The sequence below is a fragment of the Phyllostomus hastatus genome, unplaced genomic scaffold, assembly GCF_019186645.2.
Source record: "Phyllostomus hastatus isolate PE091 unplaced genomic scaffold, TTU_PhHast_1.1 phas_contig_196, whole genome shotgun sequence".
Taxonomy (NCBI): Eukaryota; Metazoa; Chordata; class Mammalia; order Chiroptera; family Phyllostomidae; genus Phyllostomus; species Phyllostomus hastatus.
Genome location: NW_025333709.1, coordinates 27,462,836 through 27,488,886, shown reverse-complemented (window position 1 = coordinate 27,488,886; position 26,051 = coordinate 27,462,836). Strand labels below are relative to the sequence as shown.

General features: G+C 35.8%; 1 protein-coding gene across 2 annotated transcripts; it reads left to right on the top strand.

The window, feature by feature from the left end:
• The first annotated feature begins 545 nt into the window (after nt 1-545).
• YIPF7 (Yip1 domain family member 7) lies at nt 546-25,372 on the top strand. 2 transcript variants are annotated; one of them, XM_045834467.1, is made up of 6 exons: nt 546-658; nt 2,632-2,748; nt 10,964-11,124; nt 16,561-16,706; nt 22,002-22,183; nt 24,863-25,372. In XM_045834467.1, exons 2-6 carry the CDS (start codon nt 2,633-2,635, stop codon nt 25,023-25,025), a joined length of 768 nt encoding a protein of 255 aa, XP_045690423.1. In that variant the 5' UTR covers nt 546-658; nt 2,632; the 3' UTR covers nt 25,026-25,372. The 2 variants fall into 2 exon arrangements, with proteins under 2 accessions (XP_045690423.1, XP_045690424.1); XM_045834468.1 differs by lacking the exons at nt 22,002-22,183; nt 24,863-25,372 and having other exon boundaries at nt 10,964-11,146; nt 16,561-16,687.
• The last annotated feature ends 679 nt before the right edge of the window (nt 25,373-26,051 follow it).

The window sequence follows — 26,051 nt, the reverse complement described above, 5'->3', positions numbered from 1 at the left end:
AGGAAAACAACTCAGGTAGTTTCCTGGGGTAGAAATGGGTCTGATGCCCTCCACTAGTCAGGATAGGCTTGAAAATGGAACATAACATGCCCACAAATGAAAAGCACTGCTAATGTGATTGATACACATTAGTGTATCAATCTTGGGCTCTGCTGGCTAAGTAAAAAGCAAAGGAAAAAAATCAGACATAGATCATAGGTAGCCTTTCTAAATGTGGTTTATATAAATTGAATAGTTCAGATTTGGATAAAAATAACTCTCAGTTTTCAGATAGTCACTGATTTGTGCTGCATATTACTATTGCAGTCTAGGTAGACTCTCATGGGCTATAAAGTACAAGGGTTTTCCTTTCACTTTCCATTGTTTGCCTCCAATAAATGATCCTCAGTCAGAGTTGAATGAGACAGGCCCACAGGGAAACTGAACCTACTGTTTCACTTCATCACATTTTATGTCTCTACACCTTGGTAGACTTGAACAAGTGTTATAAGATACTGTGTTTGGCTCTTGCTTTTGGCAAACTTCTGGCCAGTGTCAGAGTCAAATTTAGAAACCTATATATAACCAGCAGGTCATCTTTTCACGAACTGATTTGTTATAAATTTCTCAAGTAAAGCAACATTTTTTGGAGGATCTTTTGACACAAAGTAATATAAAGGTATGTGCCTGGTCCTTCTAAAAGAATTTGGCATTTAAAGAAAATATAAGGCTGGGTTATATAAGGACTCCAATAGTCATATTACATAAAACTTTGCATGTTATGAAAACTTAGTGTAGTTTCCAGTGAAATTGCTCTCTATGCTTTATAATAGCTTTTTAATGGGCTGAGAAAGTTATGCTATTAAATTTTAAATTCTTTAAATTATAAGTTGTTAAAAGATTTAACATTCTCCTAGTGATTTTAGCTTACATAATTTAAAGCTACTTTTGTACATATTACTAATGAAAAAATCTTGATTTATTAAATCAGATGTGTGAACCATTGCATTTAACTTTAGAAAAGTTTTTTGTATTTTTACTGAACTAAGAAATTTTTTTGTTTGACAATTGTTAGTTGAATATTTCTGATTTCTGATTAATGGGGCTTTTAGAGCTAAGATTATGCAATGTGTTTGAAATATGTTATAAGTAGTGAAATATATTATAACCATATGGGTTACTCCTAGTGATTTTAAAATTTACTCTTTTAAAATACAAAATTCTTCAAGGAAAAACAAAGATTAGAATGTTGAATTGAATAACCATATCTGTCCAGTTGAAAAGATTTTCTACTCCATTCTCTAATTTTTATCCAAAAAGCCACCATTCCATCCTATTACTTTTTTCCCCCAACTTCTCCTCCTCTCTGATATTCCTATTTGTTAGGTCTAACTCAAGATCATGTATTCCCCTCACTCCCCAAAGTGAGTAGAAACCATGCAGAGAGTTCATAGGGAGACAGACTGTTCCCGTAGCACAACTGAACCTCCTCCCCCTGACTCAGCCAGAAGGGAGCAGGGAGGCTCTCAGCACACTTGAAAGCTCTGGGAAGAATCAAAATGAAACAGTATTATTATCATCAGCCATTTGCTTTCTGACTTGCAATAAGGCCACAAATGTATAGATGTAAAAAGTTTAAATGTAAATTATTATGCATAGTTCATTAAAATGAGGAACTATCATTGTTTAAAATAAACCTTCTAGATGCCTTCTAGATGTATACCAAGGCCTAAACTTCTTCTCATAAATTGCTGAGGATAAGGTATTTGGGGAAGAATGTTAGTTCTTTCAGGTCAGTTAAAGTCTATCTAGTCGAAGTCACAGTCCCAATGAGTGAAAACCTCAGAAAAGTTCATTGGAGTTGAAGATGCACATTTTGTGAAAGACTTTCTAGCATATATTTCCATATTCCTCCCCCAACACTGAATCTACCCCACCCAAAGAATACTTTGTTCTCTGATAGTAATCTATCCATCATCACATTGTCAATTGATCTTTGTAATATATCTAAAGAAGTTTTATTGATGGAAACATCTTTTGACCCAGCAATCCCACTGCTGGGATTGATGATACCCTAAGAATCCTGAAACACCAATTCAAAAGAACCTATGCAGTCCAATGTTCATAGCAGCAATACAATAGCCAAGTGCTAGAAACTGCCCAAGTGCCCATCAGTAAATGAGTGGATCAAAGAACTGGAATACTACACAATGGAATATTACACAGCAGAAAGAAAGAAGGAACACCTGCCCTTCATGACAGCATGGGTGGAATTGGAGAGCATTATGCTAAGTAAAATAAGTCAGGAGGTGAAAGACAAATACCACATGATCTCACCTATAAGTGGAACCTAATCAACAAAACAAACAAATGAGCAAAATAGTACCAGAGACATGGAAATAAAGAACCAACTGACAGTAACCATAAGAGAGGGAGGAGGCGGGTAACGGGGGAAAGAAAGGGGAAGAGGCAAGTCAAGGAATGTGAACAGAAGACCCACGGGCACGGACAATGGGGGGAATTGACTGTGGGAGCTGGGGGTGGGGGGAAGGGCATGGGAGAGGAAAACAACTGTAACTGGACAACAATAATAAAAATGAAGTTTTATTGACTCCCAAACTTCTCAGTGAAAGAAATATTCATATTTTTCAGAATGACAAACTTGGAACAATTTGACTCCAATTTTTACCAATCTAATTATACCATTGATGATCAAGAGGAGCATTATAATGGTTCTGATACCTATGGGAATCTTTATGGACCTGGAAAGTAAGTACTTTATGTTGAGAATATAAGAAGCAATAATATTATGACAAGGGGTTACAGGTAGGGAGGTTTCCTTGGAGAAAACGAAAGCATATCTTTCTGAAATGCCCAAGAAGAAGTGTCAGGAAAGAGCAGGGAAATGAATTCAGTTCTCCAGGAATCCCCTTGATAACCTCAGACCCATTCATAGCTGAATGGTTTGATTTTCTTTTCAAAATATCAGTCACTTAACAGCGAGCCTGAACATAGGTACTGCATTTTCTGGGACACTGCTTGAAAAACATATTTTATTCAATTTAATAAATATTTATTGAGCACCTGCTATGCGTCAGAAATAAAAAAAAAGGACAACTCTAAACCCAAAGATAAAAAATTCATAATCTTTTACCTCACAATATTTAAGAATCCAGACTGTATAGAGGTGGACAATTAAATATGCCATTATAACTCAGTGTGAGAGAAAACTCCTCAAGGGAAGCAAGATAAATGTATTTCAGACTGTGTTAGGTATTTGAGTTGACAGTTCAACTTGCATTGAAAATAAAAATAATTAAGAATTTAGTATTAATCCTTCACTAGTGCCCAAAATAGTCCACTTAGAGCGAGAAGAATTTGGTTCAAGCTCTGGTTCTTGCATGTGTTCTCTGCGACGTTGGGGCAGATATAACTTGCTTGACTGGTATCTTAACTGAGAGCTAAGGACGTTAATAACACCCATTTCATGAACTTGTCATGAAGGACACTTGTGGTAATGTGTAGGAAAGTGGGTGTTAAAATAAAACCGCTATATAAAAGTTATTTGTTTATGTACTTATAGTTTGCAAATTTACATTTTGTTGCCTAAAGTCACCTAAACTTATTGTATTGGGTTATAGAGTTGTTTCTTTGATGTCTTTTATGGGCCGAGATGAGTGAACTGTGAAGAGGATCAGACCTTTCAACTTTCATAATAACTAACATTCACTGAGCTGTTACTATGTGTCAGGAACAATTCTGAGCTTTACATATACTAACCCATTGACTCCTCAAATTACCTGATACAAGTACCATTATTATTATTATTATTATTTATTATTATTTAACATTTTAGCATCTCTTTAGTGTCTCTCTAAGCAACATCTGTTCTCAATGATGTTGCTATGGCAGAATTGCCAAAATACACAGGTACTAAAGAGTTAGGCTTCTCTCTATTAAAGTGAAAAACCATTCTGATTTAATTAGTCTTAGTAAACACACATATGGTCTCAGACACAAGCAAAATTCACATGTTGAAATCTGTTATTTACTGTATTATTATTTTATTTATACATGATGTCCAGGGATGCAGAGAAATGAAGAAAATTTTCCAAAGTCACATAGTTAATAAGAAATGAGGTTAGGATTTTAACCCAAGGGTGTTTGATTAGGCCCATAACTAGAATGGGAATATGATTTATTGTAAAATCAAGGCATTTTTTTATACTAAAGTTGGTACTATTGACAATAATACGAGTAAAATATGATAAACTGGAACACCTTGGGCAAACTGGGATGTGTAATCACTGTGTTGCTCCAGAAAGCTTAGGCCAAATAACCACATAACAAACATTTCAAATTTATTAATTCTTGAAGTTTACTTTCCTTAACACAGATAAGTACCTTGAAAGCTTCAGATGTAGAAAGAAAGGACAGACTAAACACAACAGACAACGGGGACTCGTTTGCTCCACCCGTGCCCAGGAACGTTTGGACGTGTTTTCACCAGCCAATCACTCCTTCCTACCCGTGTAGTCAGAGAGGCGCCGCTCACACACACGCCACTTCCCAGCCCCTCCTTCTGAACCACTGCTCTCCTGATAGGCAAACATATTGGTAATGTTTTAAAAACTGTAAAAGTTAAATATCTGGAATTTTATCTCATGCATGCCCTTATTCTATATTGTCCTGCATCAGATTACTATAAGAATTTCTTTTTTTTAAGATTTTATTTATTTATTTTTAGAGAGGGAAGGGAGGGAGATAGAGAGAGAGAAACATCAATGTGCAGTTGCTGGGGGCCCTGGCCTGCAACCCAGGCATGTGCCCTGACTGGGAATCGAACTTGTGACACTTTGATTCACAGCCCGAGCTCATTCCACTGAGCTACGCCAGCCAGGGCTAGATTACTATAAGAATTCCTTAAAGTGGAAAACAATCTATGCATCCATCTATCTATCATCTGAATATTATCAGAGGGCAAATTAAAATATTTTTTAAATATTATTTAAAATGGAGGAAAGGGACAAGGCTGTGTAGAATTGATGCAATCACTGTAGAATCGAACAACAGAAAAAGAATATTTTATTTCATTGATGATTGATACCTTGAAAGGTCAAGGGAAAAAAAAAACACAAAGAAACAAAGAAGTGCTTCCGCTAGAGGGAGTAGTTCCAGCACTGAGGTATTACAGGACAGTAACTCGCAACACCTCATCTACAAGGAAAGCTATCGAAAAGGATTTTCAGCTCTGTTATTTTGTTTCATTGAAAGGAACCAGTCGCCTTGGACTTCTGCTTCTTTTCTCCTTTCGCTGCTCCACACAGGATGAGCAGGAGGGCAGCATCTGTAATCTGTATTCTCAGGCTAAACCTTATTGACATGTCTGATAAGAGGGAGACAGAGCTTTCCCCTTTAAGTAGGGGCTCTTGGATCACAGCCCTCTCCCCCGCCCCACCAAGCCCAGTCTCTTCTCCATTTGATTTTACATATCGGTGTTGCCCAGAAGTCAAGAAGACAGACAGATGGTGGTCGATATAACCAAATGAGGAAAACTCTTGATTATATTGTATCAGTTTGATGGCCTCACCTGCTTAGCAATGAAATCCGAGTCCTGATTTGGATGTGGTAACATTTAAATTCTAACCCACACTGCAGGTCTCCGGAATTAGAAAAGGGCATATTAGCTGTGGTAGTTTTATGAGGTACATAAAACTTGGAGTCAGAGCAGTGATTTACTAGTGTACATCAAACAAACTCCAGAGATTTGACCTTTTATTCGTTCAGTGAATAGTTCAATTAAAGTACACCCCGAGTCAAATAATATGCTGATCATCCTGGCAAAAGATATAGGAATCCAGAGTGTAGTTATAATCAATCTCTCTCTCTTAGTGTCTGTCCTCCCCCACAGCCTGCCCCCCTGCTCTAATATATGGGAGCTGTTTTAAAAGCTTGTTCAGCTCAATGGCATGGTAATCTGAAAGCTGGTTGGCTGTGCTTACTAAGACACTGAAGATATTTCTATTTTAAAACAAGTTTTCTTATTTTACAATGAAGGAGAAGGAGCTTTCTCATTTGAAAACTACTATCCAGTCATTTGGGTAGTCACCATTTCCATTCACTGGTAGTCAGTTATGCAAGCTATATTTTCCCACTGTATTTCTCCAGTTTTTGAAATGGGATATCTATGCAAGTTATTAAGAGAGAGAAATAGACATTTCTACAGGAAGGTGACAACTAGAAAACTCCCTCTGCATGTAGAGAATGCATTTGAGTAGGACCTTAACAGACTAATACCGAATCATCTTCTTTTTTTTGAATCCCCAGATGCGATCTTTCTCTAGTCTTTAACCATAGCTGATGGCATGTCAATGACATGGTTACTGTTCACTCGCTAGACCAGCCAGGATTTGGAAATGCTATGTATGCTAACTCCCCCAGCCACAATTCCCCAAGCGACTGCACTATCAAATGGATCCTATATGATATGTTCTAACTGAAGACACTTAGAAAGCCTGGTTTTACTGGCTCAATGGGAGACTTACATAGATAAAATGTTTCTGTGGGTTCAAACTAAATTTTTTTAGCCAACGGCATATTTTGTGTTACAGATCTGTCATATCATTGTCTTACGCTGTTTCCATTGATGGTATTGCAAATTCTGAAATCCTTTGCTGTCTCAGGTTCCTGGAGGAATACAGTGCCACCTGATTGTATGAAATACACATGTATTGGAATGGGACTCCAAACGTGGAGACAGACTTACAGTGGATGGGACTGACTTGATGCTACATATTTTAGTACTATCTGACTTGTGCTCTGGCTCTCCATAGAACACTGGAGTGAGCTCACCCCCTGAAGGGGCCAGCTGACAAAGGAAAGCAGCTCAGTTGACCATCACTATAGAAGTCCAAACCTGCAGTTTAAAAACCTCTAATAAAATATGTAGCTGGTGATTACATGATGGGATTAAAACCTCTAATAAAATGTGTAGCTGGTGATTACGTGACGGGATTCAGAAAACTGTGTGCAACAAACAAACCTGCAACCATAGAAATTAGAACGGAGGTCTAACTTCCTTCCAACAGTGACCTCCTACAGTTGCATTGGAAGATGAATGTTAAGTCTTGTTGATTCAGAAACAGGTCAAAAATTTTCTCCAGCCAAAGACTATGCATTATCTTAACACAATATCATGCAAAGGAAGACAAGCCTCTGGAGGCTAGTTGGAACAATATAAATCCAGGTCTGGGGAGTGAAAAGAGGAATGTTAAAGGATTGGTGAGCATACAGAGGGTTTTGTATGGGTCAGGTGTGTGGCCACTGCTGTGCGGCTCCGAGACAGAAATCCTGGCATGAGATTAGTGGAGGTTCTTCTCATAGGAAAACATGGAATGTCTGGGACGTTGTCAGAGTCATTTTGCATATTTCAGGAAAACCAAGAAGGGAGAAAGCTAAAGATGATCAGCACAGAAGAGATACAAATTCTTGGCATCCTATTAATATTGTTTTCTTTGAGAAAGTGACCAACTAGAAGACAACTCTTATAAATATGGAAGGTGCTCTTCCAGGGTACACATAAGATGTTGAGAATACTTTAGTGTAAGTCCCAGGAAGGAAAGTGCATACACACACTTGGCTAAAGCTTATTGATCACATTTTGTGTGCCCCACACAGAAATTCTAAGTGCTTTAGTTATTTTAGCTAATTTAATTCACAGCAACTTTATGAGTTCTTTTATTATCCTCATTTTACAGATGAAAGACTGAGGAACAGCATATGAGATAATTTGCCTAACAGTATAGTAAAATTGGAATTTGACTCCAGGCAGTCTGACTCCAGAAGATGTGTTTGCTAACTACTCTACTCGGCTCAGGATAAACCTACCGTCGGGCTATCATTACAGGCAGAAATATAACTCCATGGAGTCAAGAAGCCATGAAGGGGAAATATGACCAAGAGTGTTGCCAGTTTGAAAGGAGAATTTTGTAATCATCTCACAATTGCTTGAAGTGATGGGTATATCAGTTTGACTCATGCAATTGCCTTTAATAGGTTACTAAATTCATAGGCGTGACAGAGCAATTACTAAAGTGTCCAGTCCTATTCCTCCTGAATTTTATTTTTTTATGAAAGGATAGTATAGGCTTGAAAGACATCACTAAAAATATGAGAACTCCATTGACCTGGTTACTTAGATTTGGAACCATCTAGTTAAAAGGGACAGCAGTAGAACATGGGACTAGGTGCCAGTTCAAGATGTATGGTAACGCTGGCTGTTCAGAGTCATTTTTCAGAAAAGAGCCTAAAACACAGGACTTGGGTATTTGCAGAGTTTTCAGGTGGGAGTGTAGATAAATAATGTGATTATTTTGATATTGCTTACGCTTTTCTTCATTGAGATACAGTGTTAATCACCATAGTCAACATGTATAAAGTCAAAGTTATAAAAAAGAGAAAACTTTAATTTAGACTCTGATAAGAAATAACCATGGTAATTATTATAGAAAAAGTATTTTGAGTTTTCCTTTAGAGGAAAAATTTTAAAATTTTACTTCTTAAATGAGGGTGGGGAATTTTTAAGTTATGCTTCCATTGTAACAAGGTCAGCAGAGGCCAAACTCCTGATGAATGTGTTTTGTTGGATGAAGTATCAGAGAAACAGGAGAAAGAGAAAGGGATAGGATTTGCCTGGCCCTGGGCAATTTTTTTTTCCTGTAAAAATGTATTTTGCTCTTGGCAGGGGTGAGGGTGAGTCCCATATGAAATCCCCTCATTCACAGAGATTGCTTTGTCTGGAGTAATTGTGAAAGTTGTTTCCTCAAGCCTGGTATTAGTACCTGGGCATGGGTTTTGGTGAGGCCAGATAATATGTCAAAGAAATAGTATTGTTTAGACACTGGTCCATTGCATCATCTCCATTTGCCCCTTTCATTTTTCTAGAAATAGTAACATTAAAAAAAATACATATCTAGGGAAAGCTTTATCATTCAACAATCCATTTGCTTCCTTAATTTTAGTTGTTTCTACCAGTACTTTTGATGGTGGGCCTACTTTGTTGGGAAAAAAGATTAGAAATTTGCCACATGATTAAATGAAAGATACCATAATCATCATGTGCTGTGGGACAGTGATTTTCCATCTTTTTCATCTTATGGCACACATGAACTAATTACTAAATTTCTGCAGCACACCCAGAATTATATTTTTTGCTGACCTTACAAAATACTGTAATTTGCAGTGTATAATGCACACTTTTTTGCCCAAATTTTTGAGGGAAAAATAAGGATGTGCATTATACAAGGGTAGTACTAATTCTATATCTATATAAATGTTTTTAAATCTTTTATTTATGCTTACATGTTAAAAGTATAACTCTGGATAGCAATAACAATATCTTTATGTTCAAAAATAAATGCTCAAATTTCTTTATAATACAAAAAACAGGTATCTAAATAATTAATAAATTAAAAGTTGAATTAAAGAATTAAAACCAAAAATTTTTTTTCCTTGAAAGTTTGGGCCAAAAATGTGGATGTGCATTATACACTGCAAAATATGGTTAATAAGTATAATTTTGATTCATTCACATTGGGCAGCTATTGTTGTGTTAGCTGTTGTCTTTTTTGTTTGTTTGTTTGTTTGTTTGACTGCCTAAAGGTAAAGAGGCCAGTACCTCTGACTACATAGTCAGGTATTGCACATTTTAAAATTCCCTGTGGCTCAGCAGTTGAAAAATCACTGCTGTGGAGAATTCAAGAAGTATTGCACCAGGTTCCTGCCCTTAATGAACTTGTGGCTGAGTTAGTGAATGATTAAATGTTATATGTCTTTCTATCTCATAGCTTTATTTTTCAAAAGAGGTTATTTACTCTGTCAGGCTTACTCATATAAGGGAGGGTGATATGTTATTCTTAGACTTCATATTAAGATTAATGTTGGAAGGAAAGTATGAAAAGCCATTTTGTAAATATTGTAAGACAAAGAGACCATAGAGGGCTACAAAGTTCAGAATGCTGGACTGTATTTTTAGCTTAGTTTAGTCTAAAAGCTTTGATGGAAGAAACTTAACACACCTTAGTGAGGACAACTCCTTATATTTCTTCCTCCTCCTTCAGGAAAAAAACAATTACAAAAGACCAAATAACCTCACACACTCTTTTTTTCCTTTCTCTAGCCTTTGCAAAAAAAAATTATTTAGTAAGATTGTTGTTTTCCAGCTTCCTCCCACTAATGATAAAATAAAAAACAAACAAAAGCAGGGTCAAGGAAGTATCATGTGGGGCAAGGCACATGTTAGGACAAACTAAATTGCTTATTTCAAAACAGGAACACTAAAGCCAACTATCAAATACTTTTGGTTAGGTACTCAAAGATTATTTGATTGTCAATAATTGTTTGGGAATCGCCAGAGCTAGAAAGTCTATTTCTTCATGGACAATAGCTCATGTATTTATTTTTTCCTATGAACTGATTATACTATTAAAATTGTAGTTTTTGCCTTCCTGCTTCCACACATTTATAAGGACTGTCCTATTCGGTGGTTGTCCCTGGAAATCAGTGGGAAAGCAGTATGTGTAAGAAGAAGTTCAGAGTCCGACACCTGCAGTGCTGTGTGATCCTGGGCAAGCCATTCACTCTTCGTGAACCTCTATTTTATTCTGTAAAGTGACACTAAAATTCCAGCTTTTCTATTGCAGAGTTTAATTACATGAGAAAATGTGAGAAAAAGTGTCCAGCATATTGTACATAATCAATAACTTTAGTGGGTAAGGATCAGTCTTCCAGCAGTCTTTTCATGACCAGTTACTTCATTTTTTTAACTAAAGTTAAACTTCAAGAAAGTTATTTGTTCATGATTAAATGGTCATAAAACATAGGATAGTTCATGAAGGAAAAATTGTGGTTTCTTTCCTTGATTTGCCTGGATTCGTCATGATATGGCTTGCTCAGATGTGTAAACACCAGCTTTTCCTTCCTCTAGCCCACAAGCCAGCGAGCAGCCTCAGCCCGCCTTTGTCCCCCCAGAGACGCTCAAGTCAGCGGGGTACACTGGACAGTTTTTTCAACCAGCATCCACCTCGGATTATTATTCACAGTCTCCTTACATCGACAGTTTTGACGAAGAGCCTCCTTTGCTAGAAGATAAGTTAAGGAAGTGCTATTGGTGTGTGTACAGCTCGAGAATAATAGCACTTCGTGTGTGCTGACAGCATGCTGCGTACCGTGTTTCCCGTGTGATTGTTCCATGTGTAAACACGTCTGCCAGTTGAAGACACTCACACCGGTGGAAGTCTGTCGCATGTCTGTGTGGGGGCAACTGGAAGTAGGTACCTGCTATTGCTGTGCTGTCGCTGCAGTTGTTCAATGTTTCCTCACTGTTTCTTCAATTTGAACAACAGTGGAGGCACCTTTTCGAAAGTGTTCGCATCGAAGTAATCACCTTTGTAACCCCAGTTAATGAAACTATTATTTTTTTTAATGAGACTACTTTTATAACAGCCTATTTTATTTTCTGCTCTATTTTCCTGGAAGCAAAAGATGTAGTTTCTGAACTTACTATTGTTCATTTGTTATTATGAAGACAGACCTGGCTCACATGAGCCCGCTAATCTCAGCTAGGCATGGCTGGAGGAGGAGGAATATGACTCCCGAAAGTAGCACGACTGGTTGCAAGGAAACCCAGAGACGGGTGCAGCAGCTGGAGATCCTGGGGGATTTCAGGGGTCTCTCTCTCTCTCTCTCTCTTTCTTTCATATATATACATTATGTTGATGCTTATATCTCTCATTAGCATCAACAGGATGCTTTAAGTATAGGTGCTTCGAAAACTAAGTAAGACGAGAGCTAAGGAGAAATATTCATGGGTTAACGGCTCCAAATCCTTTATTTGTTGTCAAGTGAAAAGGGATAGGTTAAAATTCCCAATATTTTACATCACAAGATCTTTATTTGCCTTATAGCCAGGCAACTGGCATTAAAATATTCTTTCTTTGCCTTAAAAATTAAGAAAGTTGAAAGATTTAAGTCCTTCAGTAAAGCACAGAAAATTATAGTAGATTTTTTGACTCATTTAAAGCCAGTTAAGTTTTGAATTGTTTTTGCTTAACCAGTTCATTCTATTTTGCCCCTGTGATTAATAATCAACACATGAAATTTACATGCTATTCTCATTAAACATTTTCCTCATCTCGACCAGTGTCTTTATTGTTAAAAACTGACAATTGTTGAATTATTAAAGTAATCAATGTTCAGTATGGAAATTTGGAAAATGATAGAAAAACATGAATAAAAATAGAAAAATCACCTAAACTTTTATCTGACACATGATCTCCATTAACAATTTGATGTATTTTTAAGATTTTATTCTGTTTTCCTATGTATGTATATATATACATGAAGTTATATATCTTTGTAGTTTCATTATATCATGAGCATTTCTACACATAGTCTTTAAAACCATTAAATATTATTTGAAAACATGATGTGCAATACACTCCATGCATTATGCTAAGTTAAATAAGTCAGAGAAAGACAAATACCATGTGATATCACTCCATGTGGAACTCTAAGAAACAAAATAAATGAAAAAGGAGAAAACGTGATATGGAATGGATTCATAATACTTTATTACACAGAAATGCCATAATTTAAATTTATCTGAAAGTGTTTTTAAAATTTTTAAATTGTTGTTCAATAACAGTTGTCTCCACTTTTCCCCCGTTGCTCTCCCCTGCCCTGGACCCCACCCCCACATTCAGTTCTCATCCTGATTTTTTTTTAAATAAAATGTGATACTTTGGCAAACTTCATAGTAAAGAACTTTGACCTGTATCATTGAGCCCGCCTTTGGGGTGGATCCATACAGTGGGATTACCAGTCAACGGGCACATACACCACCCCGCAAATCCAGGAAAATGGTTTCCTGCTACATACACCTCAGTAGTAGAATGTCGGGTGTTTTTGTTAATTTGATCAGCACAAAGGCACAAATTAATGCTTTGTATTTCTTGGTTACTAGAAAAGACAGACATTTTGCATGCTTATTGACTTTTTACTTCTATCTGCTTTTCATGTTCTTTGACAGAATCATGATTTTCTTTGTTTATTTTTAGAGATATTTACAAAGTTAAGATATTAACTATTTTCTGGAATATATATTCAAACATGTTTTCCTAGATCGTGTTTGCCATCTCATTTGTTTACGGGACATTAGGGAATATAGACATCTTAATATTTATGTTTTCAACTCTGCAATATTTTCCTTGAAAACTTTTATTTCCAGTTGCTCTTCTGTTTAGAATATATTTCTCAAACTCGAGATACTGCTTATATCCTCTTATAGATTGTTAAATTAACTTTTGGCTTTGCATTTAAAGTTTGGAACCATTGAACATTGGGTTAGTATGTGAAGTAGGGATTTAACCATGTTTTCTTTAAAAATTAACCATGTTTTTGTAACATTTATTGAAAATAATTCTTTCTTTTTTACTTAACTAAAATGACTCTATTGTGGTCTACTAAACTGTAACACATCTGCCCCTAATGTCTCTTTAATTTTAAACTGAAACCATACTAGATTTTCCCTCACTTTATACAGCTCAAAGAAAATTTCTCAATTATTTTTTTCCTTTGGGATTATCCCCACCAAAAATGTACAGTATATTAGAAGACAGAGAACTTAACATAATTTTGCATTTGGAATCTATGAAATTTCCAAGCTCTGATCTAATATGCTCTTCAGGCTGGAGGACTTTGTGAGTCTCAAGCTTCATCTCTATAACAGGTGTGAAAAAGCCATAGGTAGAATTTCTACAATAAGATGATAAGGCATTTTCTAGCTTTTATTTACTGTACACTAAAACAACCCCTAGAATCTTGAATCTACAACAATTAACATACCCTGCACAAAAACATGCTCTTTGAAACTGTGCTTGTTTATTCCTTAAATACTTTGTTGTCTAAAAGACCTGTTTGGGCCTAGGCTGGTGTGGCTCAGTGTATTTTGTGCTGGTCTGCAAACCAAAGAGTCGCTGGTTCGATTCCCAGTTGGGGCACATGTCTGGGTTGTGGGCCAGGTCCCCAATAGGGGGCACACAAGCAGCAACCACCCATTGATGTTTCCCTCTCTCTCTCCCTCCCTTACCCTCTCTCTAAAAATAAATAAATAAAATCTTTAAAAAAAAAGACTTGTTTGGTTTTATGTAAGAATAACTTGCTATTTTGATGATGTATGATCAATATGTTAACAAATACATTTTGAAGACTAACAGTCAATTTAAGTCTATCAAACTAGAAAAACTACTGTGATATTTGGTATTCATATTTGTGGCATAGCCTGATGTTTATATTCAAAAGGCCAATGAGACAATTCTCATAGAAAATAGATATATTAACTGATCATATAGCATTTATATCACATACTTTACTACCACTAGATGACAGTAAAACAATAATTTTGTATTCAAGTTTCAAGCAATTTTATTTTCTTTTATTTTTCATAATAAGGTTTTATATTACATTATCTATTAACAAATACTTATAATATCATTGGCATAACTTTTGATACATTTGAAAATAAAATACAGGGTCTGGCAAAAGTAGGTTTACAGTTGCTCATATGGAAAATAATGCAATAATTAATAGATTGTAGTACAATGATAAGCTGTATTTCACAAACTCACATCTGTAAACCTAATTTTCCCCACCCTGGATTATGGCAATGTATTTTGGGAGAAAACACATATTTTAAGGAAATATATGGTAAGTCTTATTACGTTCACTCACGGTTTCATGACTCAACGTTAAAGCATGTGCAGAAGTTCATTGTACCATCAAATAAATTTTTGAAATCAGTAATAATGTCTCATAACGTATTTTTCATCTCAATTTCTTCAGTAATGCTTTTTTTGAGAAAAAGGTACTTTGAATTAAAGACCATTTTATGTGGTAAATACTGAAAACGTTGTTAGCATAAACACATAAAGTGACAATCAAGTTTGAAAGCAATGTAAGTCTCAGGTAGAATTAATTTCACTGCAGTACTTCTGAATTTTCTAAAGTCTGCTATTTTAAAAATTGCATTCGACATTCTAACCTTATTTTAAGCTTGGTGAACTACTCATATTCTCCAAAGTGTATGTTCATTAAGAAATACAAAATAGTTGCAACCTGGATATTGTAATAGCTTGTTTGCTCACAATAACTGAAACAGCTGATTTTTTTTCCTTTTCAAGCTTGGAATAGCAGTCAATCTGGGTGTGAAATGAGTGAAAGAATATGCTTTCCATCCTAATTCAGACCAACCTCTGCCTGACCTTCTGAAAGATGTCTAGGTCCCTGGTAAAGCAAGGCCGCTTGTGTCAATGCGATTATTAAAAGTCCATTCAGTCTTCTGCGTATAGAATGTCAGCTTTGCCAGTTATTTTGGTGGTATGAGCTGTCGTAAAGGAAGTTGAACTGTACTCTGTATCTGACCAGAGTTACTAAATCCTAAGAAGGGAAGTTGAAAGCCACAGTCAGGAGATTGAAGGACACCATGCTTCGCATGGGAAAATTGGGCTCAATTAAAAAAATACAACCATTATCAGATTAGATGCATATTGACTTGATTGAAAGCATGTTTTTTTGATTTTTGTTTTTTTGCAGGGGTTGGAGTGGAGTGGTTGTATCCTTTTACCAACCACTTCCTATTTTGCCCACTCTTAGCCCCTGGCAACAACTTTTCTATTCTATTTCTATAAGTTTGACTATATATTTTTTAAGCTTTTAGATTCAATGTATTATTTGTACCATGTAGTACTTTTCTTTCCTGGCTTATTTCACTTCACGTAATACCCTCAAGGCCCAACCATGTTATTGCAAATGGCAGGATATTTTATTCTACCTCCATCACTCATAAAAAGGAACATATTCTCACATTCAAAAATTTAATATTTAAATACACACATTCAACCACATAGACTATTCAACTTATTAAAATATGCATGCACATCATGATTACTTTCGCCTGCCAGAAAGCGCATCACCTTTTCTCCTCTGCAGCACTCCGGGCAATCAGCATTGAATTGCTCTTCTCATGAAGCCGTGTGAAAGTAAAACCCACGATCTGGGATGCATGCTTTCACATTAGATGCTTCTGCTAGGTGAAAATTTATGCTGTGTTTGATATGATGATATTTTGACAGTGTTATCAATTGAAGTGCAGGAAATGGAAATGTCTAAATGGGCAATAGGATGGGACTTTGCATCTGTTAGCTACCATTTATTTTATTTTTTTTTACTGTAGATTATCCATTTCCCAATTTTCAGCTAGATTTTAAACTTGCATTTGTTACATACTTCATAGATTTTTTTCCATATAGAATTTTTTTGTCTAAAATATATTTTGGCTCATTGGGAATACAAATCTATATTTATTTACTTATTTATGGTTTACATTTTTACATACAATTTTAGATTATGAAGGTACAACAATCAGACTAAAGCACTAAGTAAACTAACCATATATTAAATTAAAGAATATTACTGATTTTAATTTTTCTATATTTATATTGCCTCTTTTCCCCCCTGTTTTTGCAGAACTTGGAATTAATTTTGATCACATCTGGCAAAAAACCTTGACAGTGTTAAACCCACTAAAGCCAGCAGATGGCAGCATTATGAATGAAACCGACTTAGCAGGGCCCATCCTGTTCTGTGTCGCCCTGGGAGCCACCCTGCTTCTGGTAATGGACAGCAGCATCAGATTTTAATGTGTCCTTTCCAATGTCATTTTTGCAGAGCTCTTTGTAAAGAGAGAAGGCAGTGTGTCACTTTAGACAGTGAAATTTGTCTGTTTAATTTATAACTACATTTTTTGGTGGGGGTGGGAGGAGAGACATATTTAACAGAACTAGAAGTAACAAAAGAGAAACTGCCAAGCAACATTATCAGCAAAGCAGGAAATCAGTTATGTCTTTCTTGTTATTAAAAAAAGCTGTCAATCTGGGATCGTTGAAGGAGCACATGGATTTGGGAAATATAAGGCTTCGATTTTCTTTCTTGCTTCCTGTGAAATTTGTGTTATGGCGCTGGAGAAATTCTTTTTCTTTGTTCATCATTTTCTTTGCTGGGGTGTATCTCTAGATGTTCCTAAGGTCCTGTGATATATGAGATGGGTTTCCTTGTTTCCTTCTGGTTAGGCTACTATGGGTAAATTAAGTTGCATTGATAACCTATGATTTGTTTATTGAATCAATATATTTCCCTTGTTATTTTATTTTTATGCTTTTTATGAGGACATTTTTTTCTCCTGACTTTACTGTTTTCCTTGTGGAAAATATACAGTACCTCTTTCATCCTTTATATGTGGAAGTAATGATATTAAAAGACACCTCAAATATTAAAATGCACATATTTCCTCCCAAATTGATATATTAATTAAGTTTAAATAACATCCTAGCTCATAGTTTTGAAAAGTGTTTCACTTTTTAAAAATAGAAGAAATGAGAATAAGTCTATTATTTCACACCAAGAAGGGAATGATAAAATACTAAAAACAGAGCATTAAAAATATGATTGAGCTAGTCTGAAAAATACAGTTTTATTAAGGCACAAAGTGATCCTTAATAAGGCAGACAAATAATATTAGAAATTAAATATTTTAGGCCTTTTTTATTTGATCGTCTTATAGCTACTTCCCACAATTGTTTTTTCTCCAATGTAGTCACAGTTTTTAGAAGTAACTTTAACGTGTTATTTACAATGAAACAAATTTTCAATTTTTATTTATTAACTACTTAATACAAGTATCAAAACACTGATAGCAATCTAGTGTCTGCTTGACAATGCGGTCAACAATCACAGTGTATCTACCCAGTACAATATTATTTGGTAGTGGAGTTTTATTTCCTCCTCTGAACTACAGCAAATACGAATACTCTGTAAATCAAACAGCGTATCAACCAGAGTTTTAATTTAGTCTCTAACTTCCCTTCTGTCTTTGTCACAGTAATTTGATAATCTTAGATTAAGCTGCTAAGTAAAACTGTGTCAATTAATCAAATAGTCAGAAACAATCAATTTAATATATTAACTCATCTTTCTTTTTCAAGTAATTTGCAATATAACAGCTGTTTGTTTTTCTGTAGAAATACTCTCATCACCACCCTTTAAAGGAGAGTATTAATACCATTAAGATCTTTCTAGGGTATACAGTTTTAGCCAGGGCTATTTAAATATTCTCTGTTTTGACTTAAACACAAACCAACTTAGGGAAAGAACTCAACTACCCCTAACTTTGCTTTAAGGTGTGATCTTGAATCTTTTGTTTGCTATTTCTAGGGCTTTATTTCTTAAATTTGAAGGCAAAAATTGTTTATTAAAGGGCTACTTAAGCTGTCTTTCAGTTCTGAAATTATGGGGACTATTTGAAAAGGAATATTTTTGAAACTATTTAGGAAAACATTATTACCATATTTTTTGGACCATAAAACACACTTAAGTTTTAGAGGAGGAAAATAGGAAAAAATTTTGAAGCAAAAAATGTGGTAAAATATTTAATAGTATAAATAACAATATTTCACCAATGTAAATGTAAACAGAACTGAAGAGCAGCATTAACAACCATTATTCCTCCCAAATTGTGGGGGGGAAGTGTCTTATAGTTGAAAAAAATATGGTACTTCATTTTTTTACCACAAGTATATGGTTACTTCAGAATTTATTCTGATAGATGTAAAGCAATCGGGGCCAAAACAAACAAAGTGGAAGTCAGTGAAGTCAGGTTTAACTCAGAATCCACTTGAAGTTAAGTTAACCCTGCCCTGTGTATCTCAAATTAAAACATAAAGCAAAACAGAGACAGACTCATAGATGGAGAACAAATGACAGCTAGTGGGGGGAAGTTGAGCAGGGGAAGGATTGAGCAAAAAGGAAAAGGGACTCATGGACACGGACAACAGTGTGGCGATTGCTGGGCGGGGGAGAGTATAAGGGGACTAAATGGTAATACAAAAAAATACAATAAAGATTAAATAAAAAAAACATAAAGGATGATTTTATGCATTGGTATATCCATGTGCTAGCAAAAGCAAAAGTAGACACAGAAACAATGTCCCAATCTGTTCATTGTCTCTGGGGACAGATGATTCACAGTCACGTGCTCGTCACTTTTCTGATTTGTGTTGACACGAGGCACAGTGCCTCTCAGGGGGCTGTGAACTCATGTTCACAGTGGGCTTTCTTCATGTTCAAGGCCAACCTAAACGCACAGCTTCACACACTTAACACAGGTTTAATTTTACTTATTATTTCTCTCAAAATTACATTAATTCCAAATGCAGTAAGACAACTGGTTTTATTTATTTGTTTGTTTGTTTGTCTATTAATTTATTTTATTATGGCAGGAAGAGCGTGATCTGAAAAGGGAATATACATGTCCAATATAGAAGCATAATCACATGAATAAGTATTTCGTATAAAGATTTAGTAATGAAGGTGGTACAGGGAGAATTCTGAAAATGTTGAGGTTAAAAAAATGGAAATTTTCATATTTCTTTCTTTTTAAAAAATTATATATGTTTCAGGAGTACAACATTATAATTTGACATCTGTATACACTACGAAGTGATCACCCCCAAAAGTTTAGTTACTATCACCATACAATTGACATCCTTCAACCCTTCAGTCCATTCCCAATCCTCTGCCTTTCTGGCAACTCAGATCTGTGATCTCTTCTCTGTAGGTATTTAGAAAAAAAGAACACTTATTTTTTTTTCATTTTTCAAGTCCTTCTTACAATTTGAAACAAATTAAAAAATGGCAGTGGCCCTTGCCAAGTGGAGTTGAACTCTAAATTGAATAAAGTAACAAGAGAAAATGATGAAGAAAAATGCCAATAACTAACCTGGAAAGAGACAAAAATATTTTTTCTACCAAATTAGCAACCATTTTTCTTTACTGTTTCACCCCTTACCTACTCTACCCTCTTCACAAAACTTCTTGGGACCAGGAAGGGCCAATTACATGTCCTTTAGGTGTAGGGAAGTTGCTTTCCACCATCACAGCCATCACTATCTCAGAATTATCACATTTGGTTCAAATAGTACATGAAATATTTTTCTAATACATACAAGTGATTTGAAGTGTCACTATTTTCCAAGCAGAACAAACTCACCCAATGATGCAGGGCAAAACTGATGTGTTTTTCTTTTAGCATGTCCATTAACATTATTAGTGTAATTTCACAAAATACCCATAAGAATGCAGAAGATATTCAGTAGGAACTCGTTATTGCTAATGCAGGAGAGGATTCTGCCAGCATAGCCCAGGGACACTTTGTGAAAGAACTTGGTAGTGACTAACTTCCTTAACTGCAGAGGAAGAAGAGATGAAAATAGCTGAACAATTTTGAACATTAAAATATCCATAACATTCTTCATTACCCTTCATTAATCACAGAATAAATATCCTTCTGTTCTCTGAGGCACAGGGATTTCATGGATAACAGCTATAGAGAGGAAAAAAAATGACAGCTGAAAAGCTCTCTTTCTGAATCAATTTTCCAGATCCTTCACTGTTTTTGCATAGCTCCCATGAGAACCACAGTCAGCTTATCTGGCCTTTATCTAGAATTTCTAATCAGATTAATGTAAATATAAAAACTAAATTCATTCTTTACTGGAGCTTTGGCATCCTCTGGTAGCCAATATTAAAATAGCCTCTGTTGAATTAATAGTAGATTGGGACTTTCCCTAGATGAGTTTAATAGAGATATTTAGTGAAAAGTGGCTATTTTTGTAAGTTCTCAGAAGATCAGTGGTATATCCTAGGCAACACTGAATTCCCTTAACAGTACCTCTTCTATGATTCATTACCAGGTAGTCCATATAAATCAGCTTTTCATAAGGTGTGTCCAGTTAAACTGGCAACAGGCATTATGAAAACAAAATTGATGGTCAAATGAGTTTGGGATATGCTGGGTTGTTAAAGGTTAAATGAGTTCCTTTATTTTAGGACTTGTTAGAGCTCCTATAGATGTCAAGGACCTAAATTTTAGAGCCAAATTGCCTTGGTTCAAAGCCAAGCTCCACCAATTGGCATTATTTTATTTTGGGAAAGTTACTTAAATTTTCTGCCTATCAATTTCCTTCTGTGTAAATTGGTAAAATAATGGTACTTATCTCATAGGATCGTTGCATGGATTAAATAAGTGTTATAAATGTTAAATAGGTCCTAACATAGTAAATTCTATAGATGTTTGCTTATTTTTTATTATTTTTTCTTTTTCACATTTTTTATTGTTGTTCAAGTACAGTTGTCTCCATTTTCCTTCCTCCACTCCCCCCACCCCAGCCATCCCCACTTCCCACCCTTGATCCCACCCCCAGCTTTGATTTTGTCCATGTGTCCTTCATACATGTTCCTGAAAACCCTCCCCCTGGGTGTTTGCTAATATTGCTAATGTGCCTTGTTTATCTCCAAGATTAAATTGGATTTTTTCATTAATTGATTCATTTATTTAATTATTTGAAAAATATGAAGAGAAAATATATTCTTACCTATGCCTTGTATGTCAACTAGGCCATCTGTGATAAAATATTTTCTGTAGCATGCTTGTGCCATCCCCAGTAGAGTCGGGGGTGTTTGTTTTCAGGAACTGAATTCATATTATAGCCAATATTTTTCCTGATAATTGTGAATAATACAAAGCAATGGGAGAAAATACAGACAACTGTAATTGAACAACAATAAAATAATTTAAAATTTAAAAAAAGGACACATAGAGAAAGCCAAAGGGGGTAGGATGAAGGGTGGGGGGTGGGGATGGGTGGGGCAGGGGGGAGTGGTGGGGATGAAGTGGAGACAACTGTACTTGACCAACAACAAAAAAATAAAACATGTAAGTCTGCAATTAAAAAAAAAAGAAATGGAACAGCACTGAGCTGATTGATTCTAAAATGCTCTCCGATTTGCTGACAATCTGATTTTTCCCTTGATGTTTTCCGTGTGTTCAGAACGTTTTCTTCTCATTGTTTCAGGCAGGAAAAGTGCAGTTTGGTTACCTCTACGGCATGAGTGCCATCGGCTGCCTGGGGATTTACGTCTTACTAAACTTGATGAGCTCTTCTGGGGTGACCTACGGCTGCGTGGCGAGTGTGCTGGGTTACTGCCTGCTGCCCATGGTCATCCTGTCCAGTTGTGCTGTCTTCTTTTCGCTGCAGTAAGTGTCTGTGTTCGTTAATCCTGTGCCCGCCCCCCCCCCCCCCCCCATTCGCAGTCACCGCCAAGGCTCACCACACCGGTCCAACAGTTAACCTCTTTCTGGTCATTTTGGGAGTGGACTTGGTGAATCCAATGACTATTAAAAGCTATAGGCAGATTCAGGAAAGAAGGTCAGTTTTGGCTAAGGTGCTGTTTCTCTTTTAATAATTTAAAAAATGGATACAACCAAGTAATCTTTAAAACTGGTAGTTTGTAAGTTGTCACATGCTTCACCATGAACTATTGTCACGGGCAATATAACAAGTAAAGAAAATTCACTTGTTTGATTTCGGAAGAGTGAGTGCGTGGCGAACACTGACTAATCGCCTCAGCTCCCAGGCACTCCGTCTTCCAGGCTGGAAGCAACCGTGCGTCCTCAGCTGAACTCCACGCGGTGCAGAATTCCCAGGAACCCTGATGAGGATATGAAGGCCAGAGAATATTATGGCATATACGCTCAGTCAAGAATTTCCTTTTCTTTATTGCTTCCTGAGCAGTTAGTGTTTGCAATTCAAAACTATTAGTAAGAATGCATTAGATAAGTTTCTGTCAGGCACTCTCCTGGGGCATCTGGATTCACAACCACTTTGATTGGGGAGACCAAGCAATTAAATCCTCCTTTGTCACTTGTCATGTTCTAAACCCAATTAGAAATAAACATTTGCCATCCGTGCTCATTACTCCACATCCTGATGAGACACCATTTGCATTTTTTTTTCTTGGATGATACACATTTCAAGTTATTAACCCTACACTGGATAAGATATTATGTAAAGAGTTGGCCAAAGCTGAGTTAGACATTTTAGAAAATCCTTTAATATTCTTATTTAGATATACTTTTATAGAATATTTTTCATGGTGTTAGTGAAAATAACTTAGTTGTAAATATTTTTAAAATATGGTCTTATTTTTACAGTAATATCCTTAAAAATAACTCAGAGCAAATTCTTACTAGCAAGTACCCCCGACTTTTAAAATAGAGGAACAAGACAGAAAATGCATACTTTGAATTTATACATACAAAGTGAGTTGTAAATATATGTAATGAGTTCCATCCATGGAAAAATTCCACCTTTTTGCATACTGAATTCTTTAGCAGGCAAGTTGTCCCAGGTACTATGTTGTTTGGTATAAACATTTGACAAGTGAGTGTAGAGTTCAGCTCTAGAACTTCTATTTTGTCAAATGCCTTTGCCAAAGAATACTATAATGATTTACCATATTTAAATTCTAAGTTTGAAAACTTATTTCCAGCAAAATTGAGGTTTAGGACATTTCAAATGACTCCAGATTGTTAGGGGAAGAAAATAAAAACTAAGGTCCTTGGATTTTAAGAATTATCAGCAGTATGAATATTTTTATTAGATTTTTATTCTGAAATTATGAAAGATGATTTAGAAGTCCTTTTAATTCTATTAAAGGGAAATGCACAGTCTGACCTCTAAGACCATTATACTGAAAGTGCTCTTTCAGCCATATTATTATTATGTCATTCAAATTAATCATATGTAATTTTACATTCTTGTTCACAAAAGCCTGCAAATTAAATCACTCTAGAAATTATCCCTAATAATATTAACTAAATCAATGAGTATAATATTTATTAGAATATTTAAAATATTTTGATTTAATTATGAGCTATTACTACAGTTTTGCACTTGTTTGCCTTTGGTTCAGTTATTAAAGTAGATAGACCTGTCATTCTCACAAATAATAAACTCAGTTCTCAACTTCAGAATCAACCAGGATCAGGTGAGGCAGTGCAGTTTGATGGTGAAAACGAGCATGTGCCAGCGGTTAGGAGATTTTGATCGAATGCCCATTTTACTGTGCAGGTTTTGTTAAGGTACTTCATTGCTTTAATGCCAGGGACTAGCTAAACCGACAATCTCTTCTAGGCCTTATGTCTTATTTTCCTAAATAAGGCACTTGGCTTTGCACATGAGAAGAGAAATCCACTGGTTACCACCCACACCTCCTTTTTTATGTCCAAGGTAGACTTAACTACCTTATTTTCCTATTTCTTTTTAAAGGAACAATTACTCCATGGTTATTCTTAAAGATACCAATCTGAACAAAAACTTCACACATACATATTAATTCTAAAGAATCCACACATCCATGTTAAAGGGGTCTTCAGTGATGGAGTGGAAAGCAACACATACACGCGCGTTCCTGTTCCATGTGCTCTCTACTCAAGCTGTGTCAGGCTTTGCTCTCTCAGACTGAAACCCGGGCAGTGGACTGGGGAGCAGTGGCGACCAGGCTCCCTCCTGAAGTACAAGTCCAGGGACCTTTCTGCTCATGCTGTGGGCCCATTTAAGAAGAAAAGGCCAGGGAAAGAAATATGTAGCTGTAAAGAAAGTTTGTAAACACAGTTGATATAAAAGAATTTCAAGAGTTGTGATCTGAATGTCGACATATGAGAATTGACACAAGTGAATTCTTCAGTTTCTGTTAATTCAAGTTCTACTGAAATAGCCTCTGATAGTGAATTTAACTTAAATATTTTCTAAGCGGCCAAGGCCTTTGAGTTCATATGGTTCCTCGGCCTTATTTTCTACATGGGGAAAGTAGTTATACATATTATGCTTTTTCTCTTGATGTAAGGTAATCATCTCTCTTGTCTTTGCTATAGAGACACAATTGGAACAGTATTGGCACTGGTCATCATCGGCTGGTGTAGTCTCTCAGCTTCCAAAATCTTCATTTCAGCCTTGGACATGGAGGGACAACAGCTTCTCATTGCCTACCCGTGTGCCTTACTTTATGGACTTTTTGCCCTCCTAACAGTTTTCTGAAGAGCATGTGAGATGGCATTATGAAATTTTATTTATTTGCTGTTCAGATTATTTGGGGAATTTATTACCATTCAAATTTGGGGATAAGATTTCTGTTTCATTGCTTTGAGAGAATAATAAGCAGAAAAAGTATTGCTTAAGGATGATGTTCTGGTAGCATGTTTGGTTCGAATGATGTTTTGCTTTTCAGCAAAACATTTTGGGGAATTCAAATATTTAAACATACTTTAAAATAAAAATATAAGGGATAAAGCTGTACTGATGGACCTTGCTTTTCTCAGTAGATACATTTCTGAGAAATTTTAAATAAATAAAATCACATGCCACCTGGACAGGTAGCCTTTTGAGAAAACTTCATCATGTCTCAAGTTGTGTGTGAATGGTTCAAGTCACACTGTCAAGTCCCTTAAGAGAATTGCTAAGAATGGGTTATGTAGGATTTTATTTACCTGAGATTAAATAACTCCTGTCTTTCCATTCCATTACTTTAGCAACTGTGGTAATTTCTCCTTTGTATATATTCTCAGTAACTTTGTCGTTTGTTCCCTCAATACTTGAATGTAACTGGAGGAAATTGCACCTGTTTTACTTCAATTATATACTATATCTTAAACAGGTCTTCCATACTGCCTTTTAAAATTCTGCTCCATTACCCTACTAAATTTGCTTTCACATTTCTGGGATAAATATGTTACACCATTTCTTTGCTGCTCAAATTGCTAGTGTTCCTTTCTTATTTCTCACTGTTAGTTGTTGAACTTTCTTCTTATTTTATTGAAAATTGGAAACATCCAGAAGAAAAATGCTTTGTATTCCACTAACAGACCTACCAGTTTACATGCATCTTTATAACACACACACACACACACACACACACACACACACACACACACACTTCATATTCTTTCTTGTCCCTATCTCTCCTCTTCTCCATAGCCAGCCCTGGCACTTGCATTGCCATTGTTTTCCACTTGACCTATTATTTGTATCAGCATATAAACATGTTTTAATATCTCCCATCTTAGA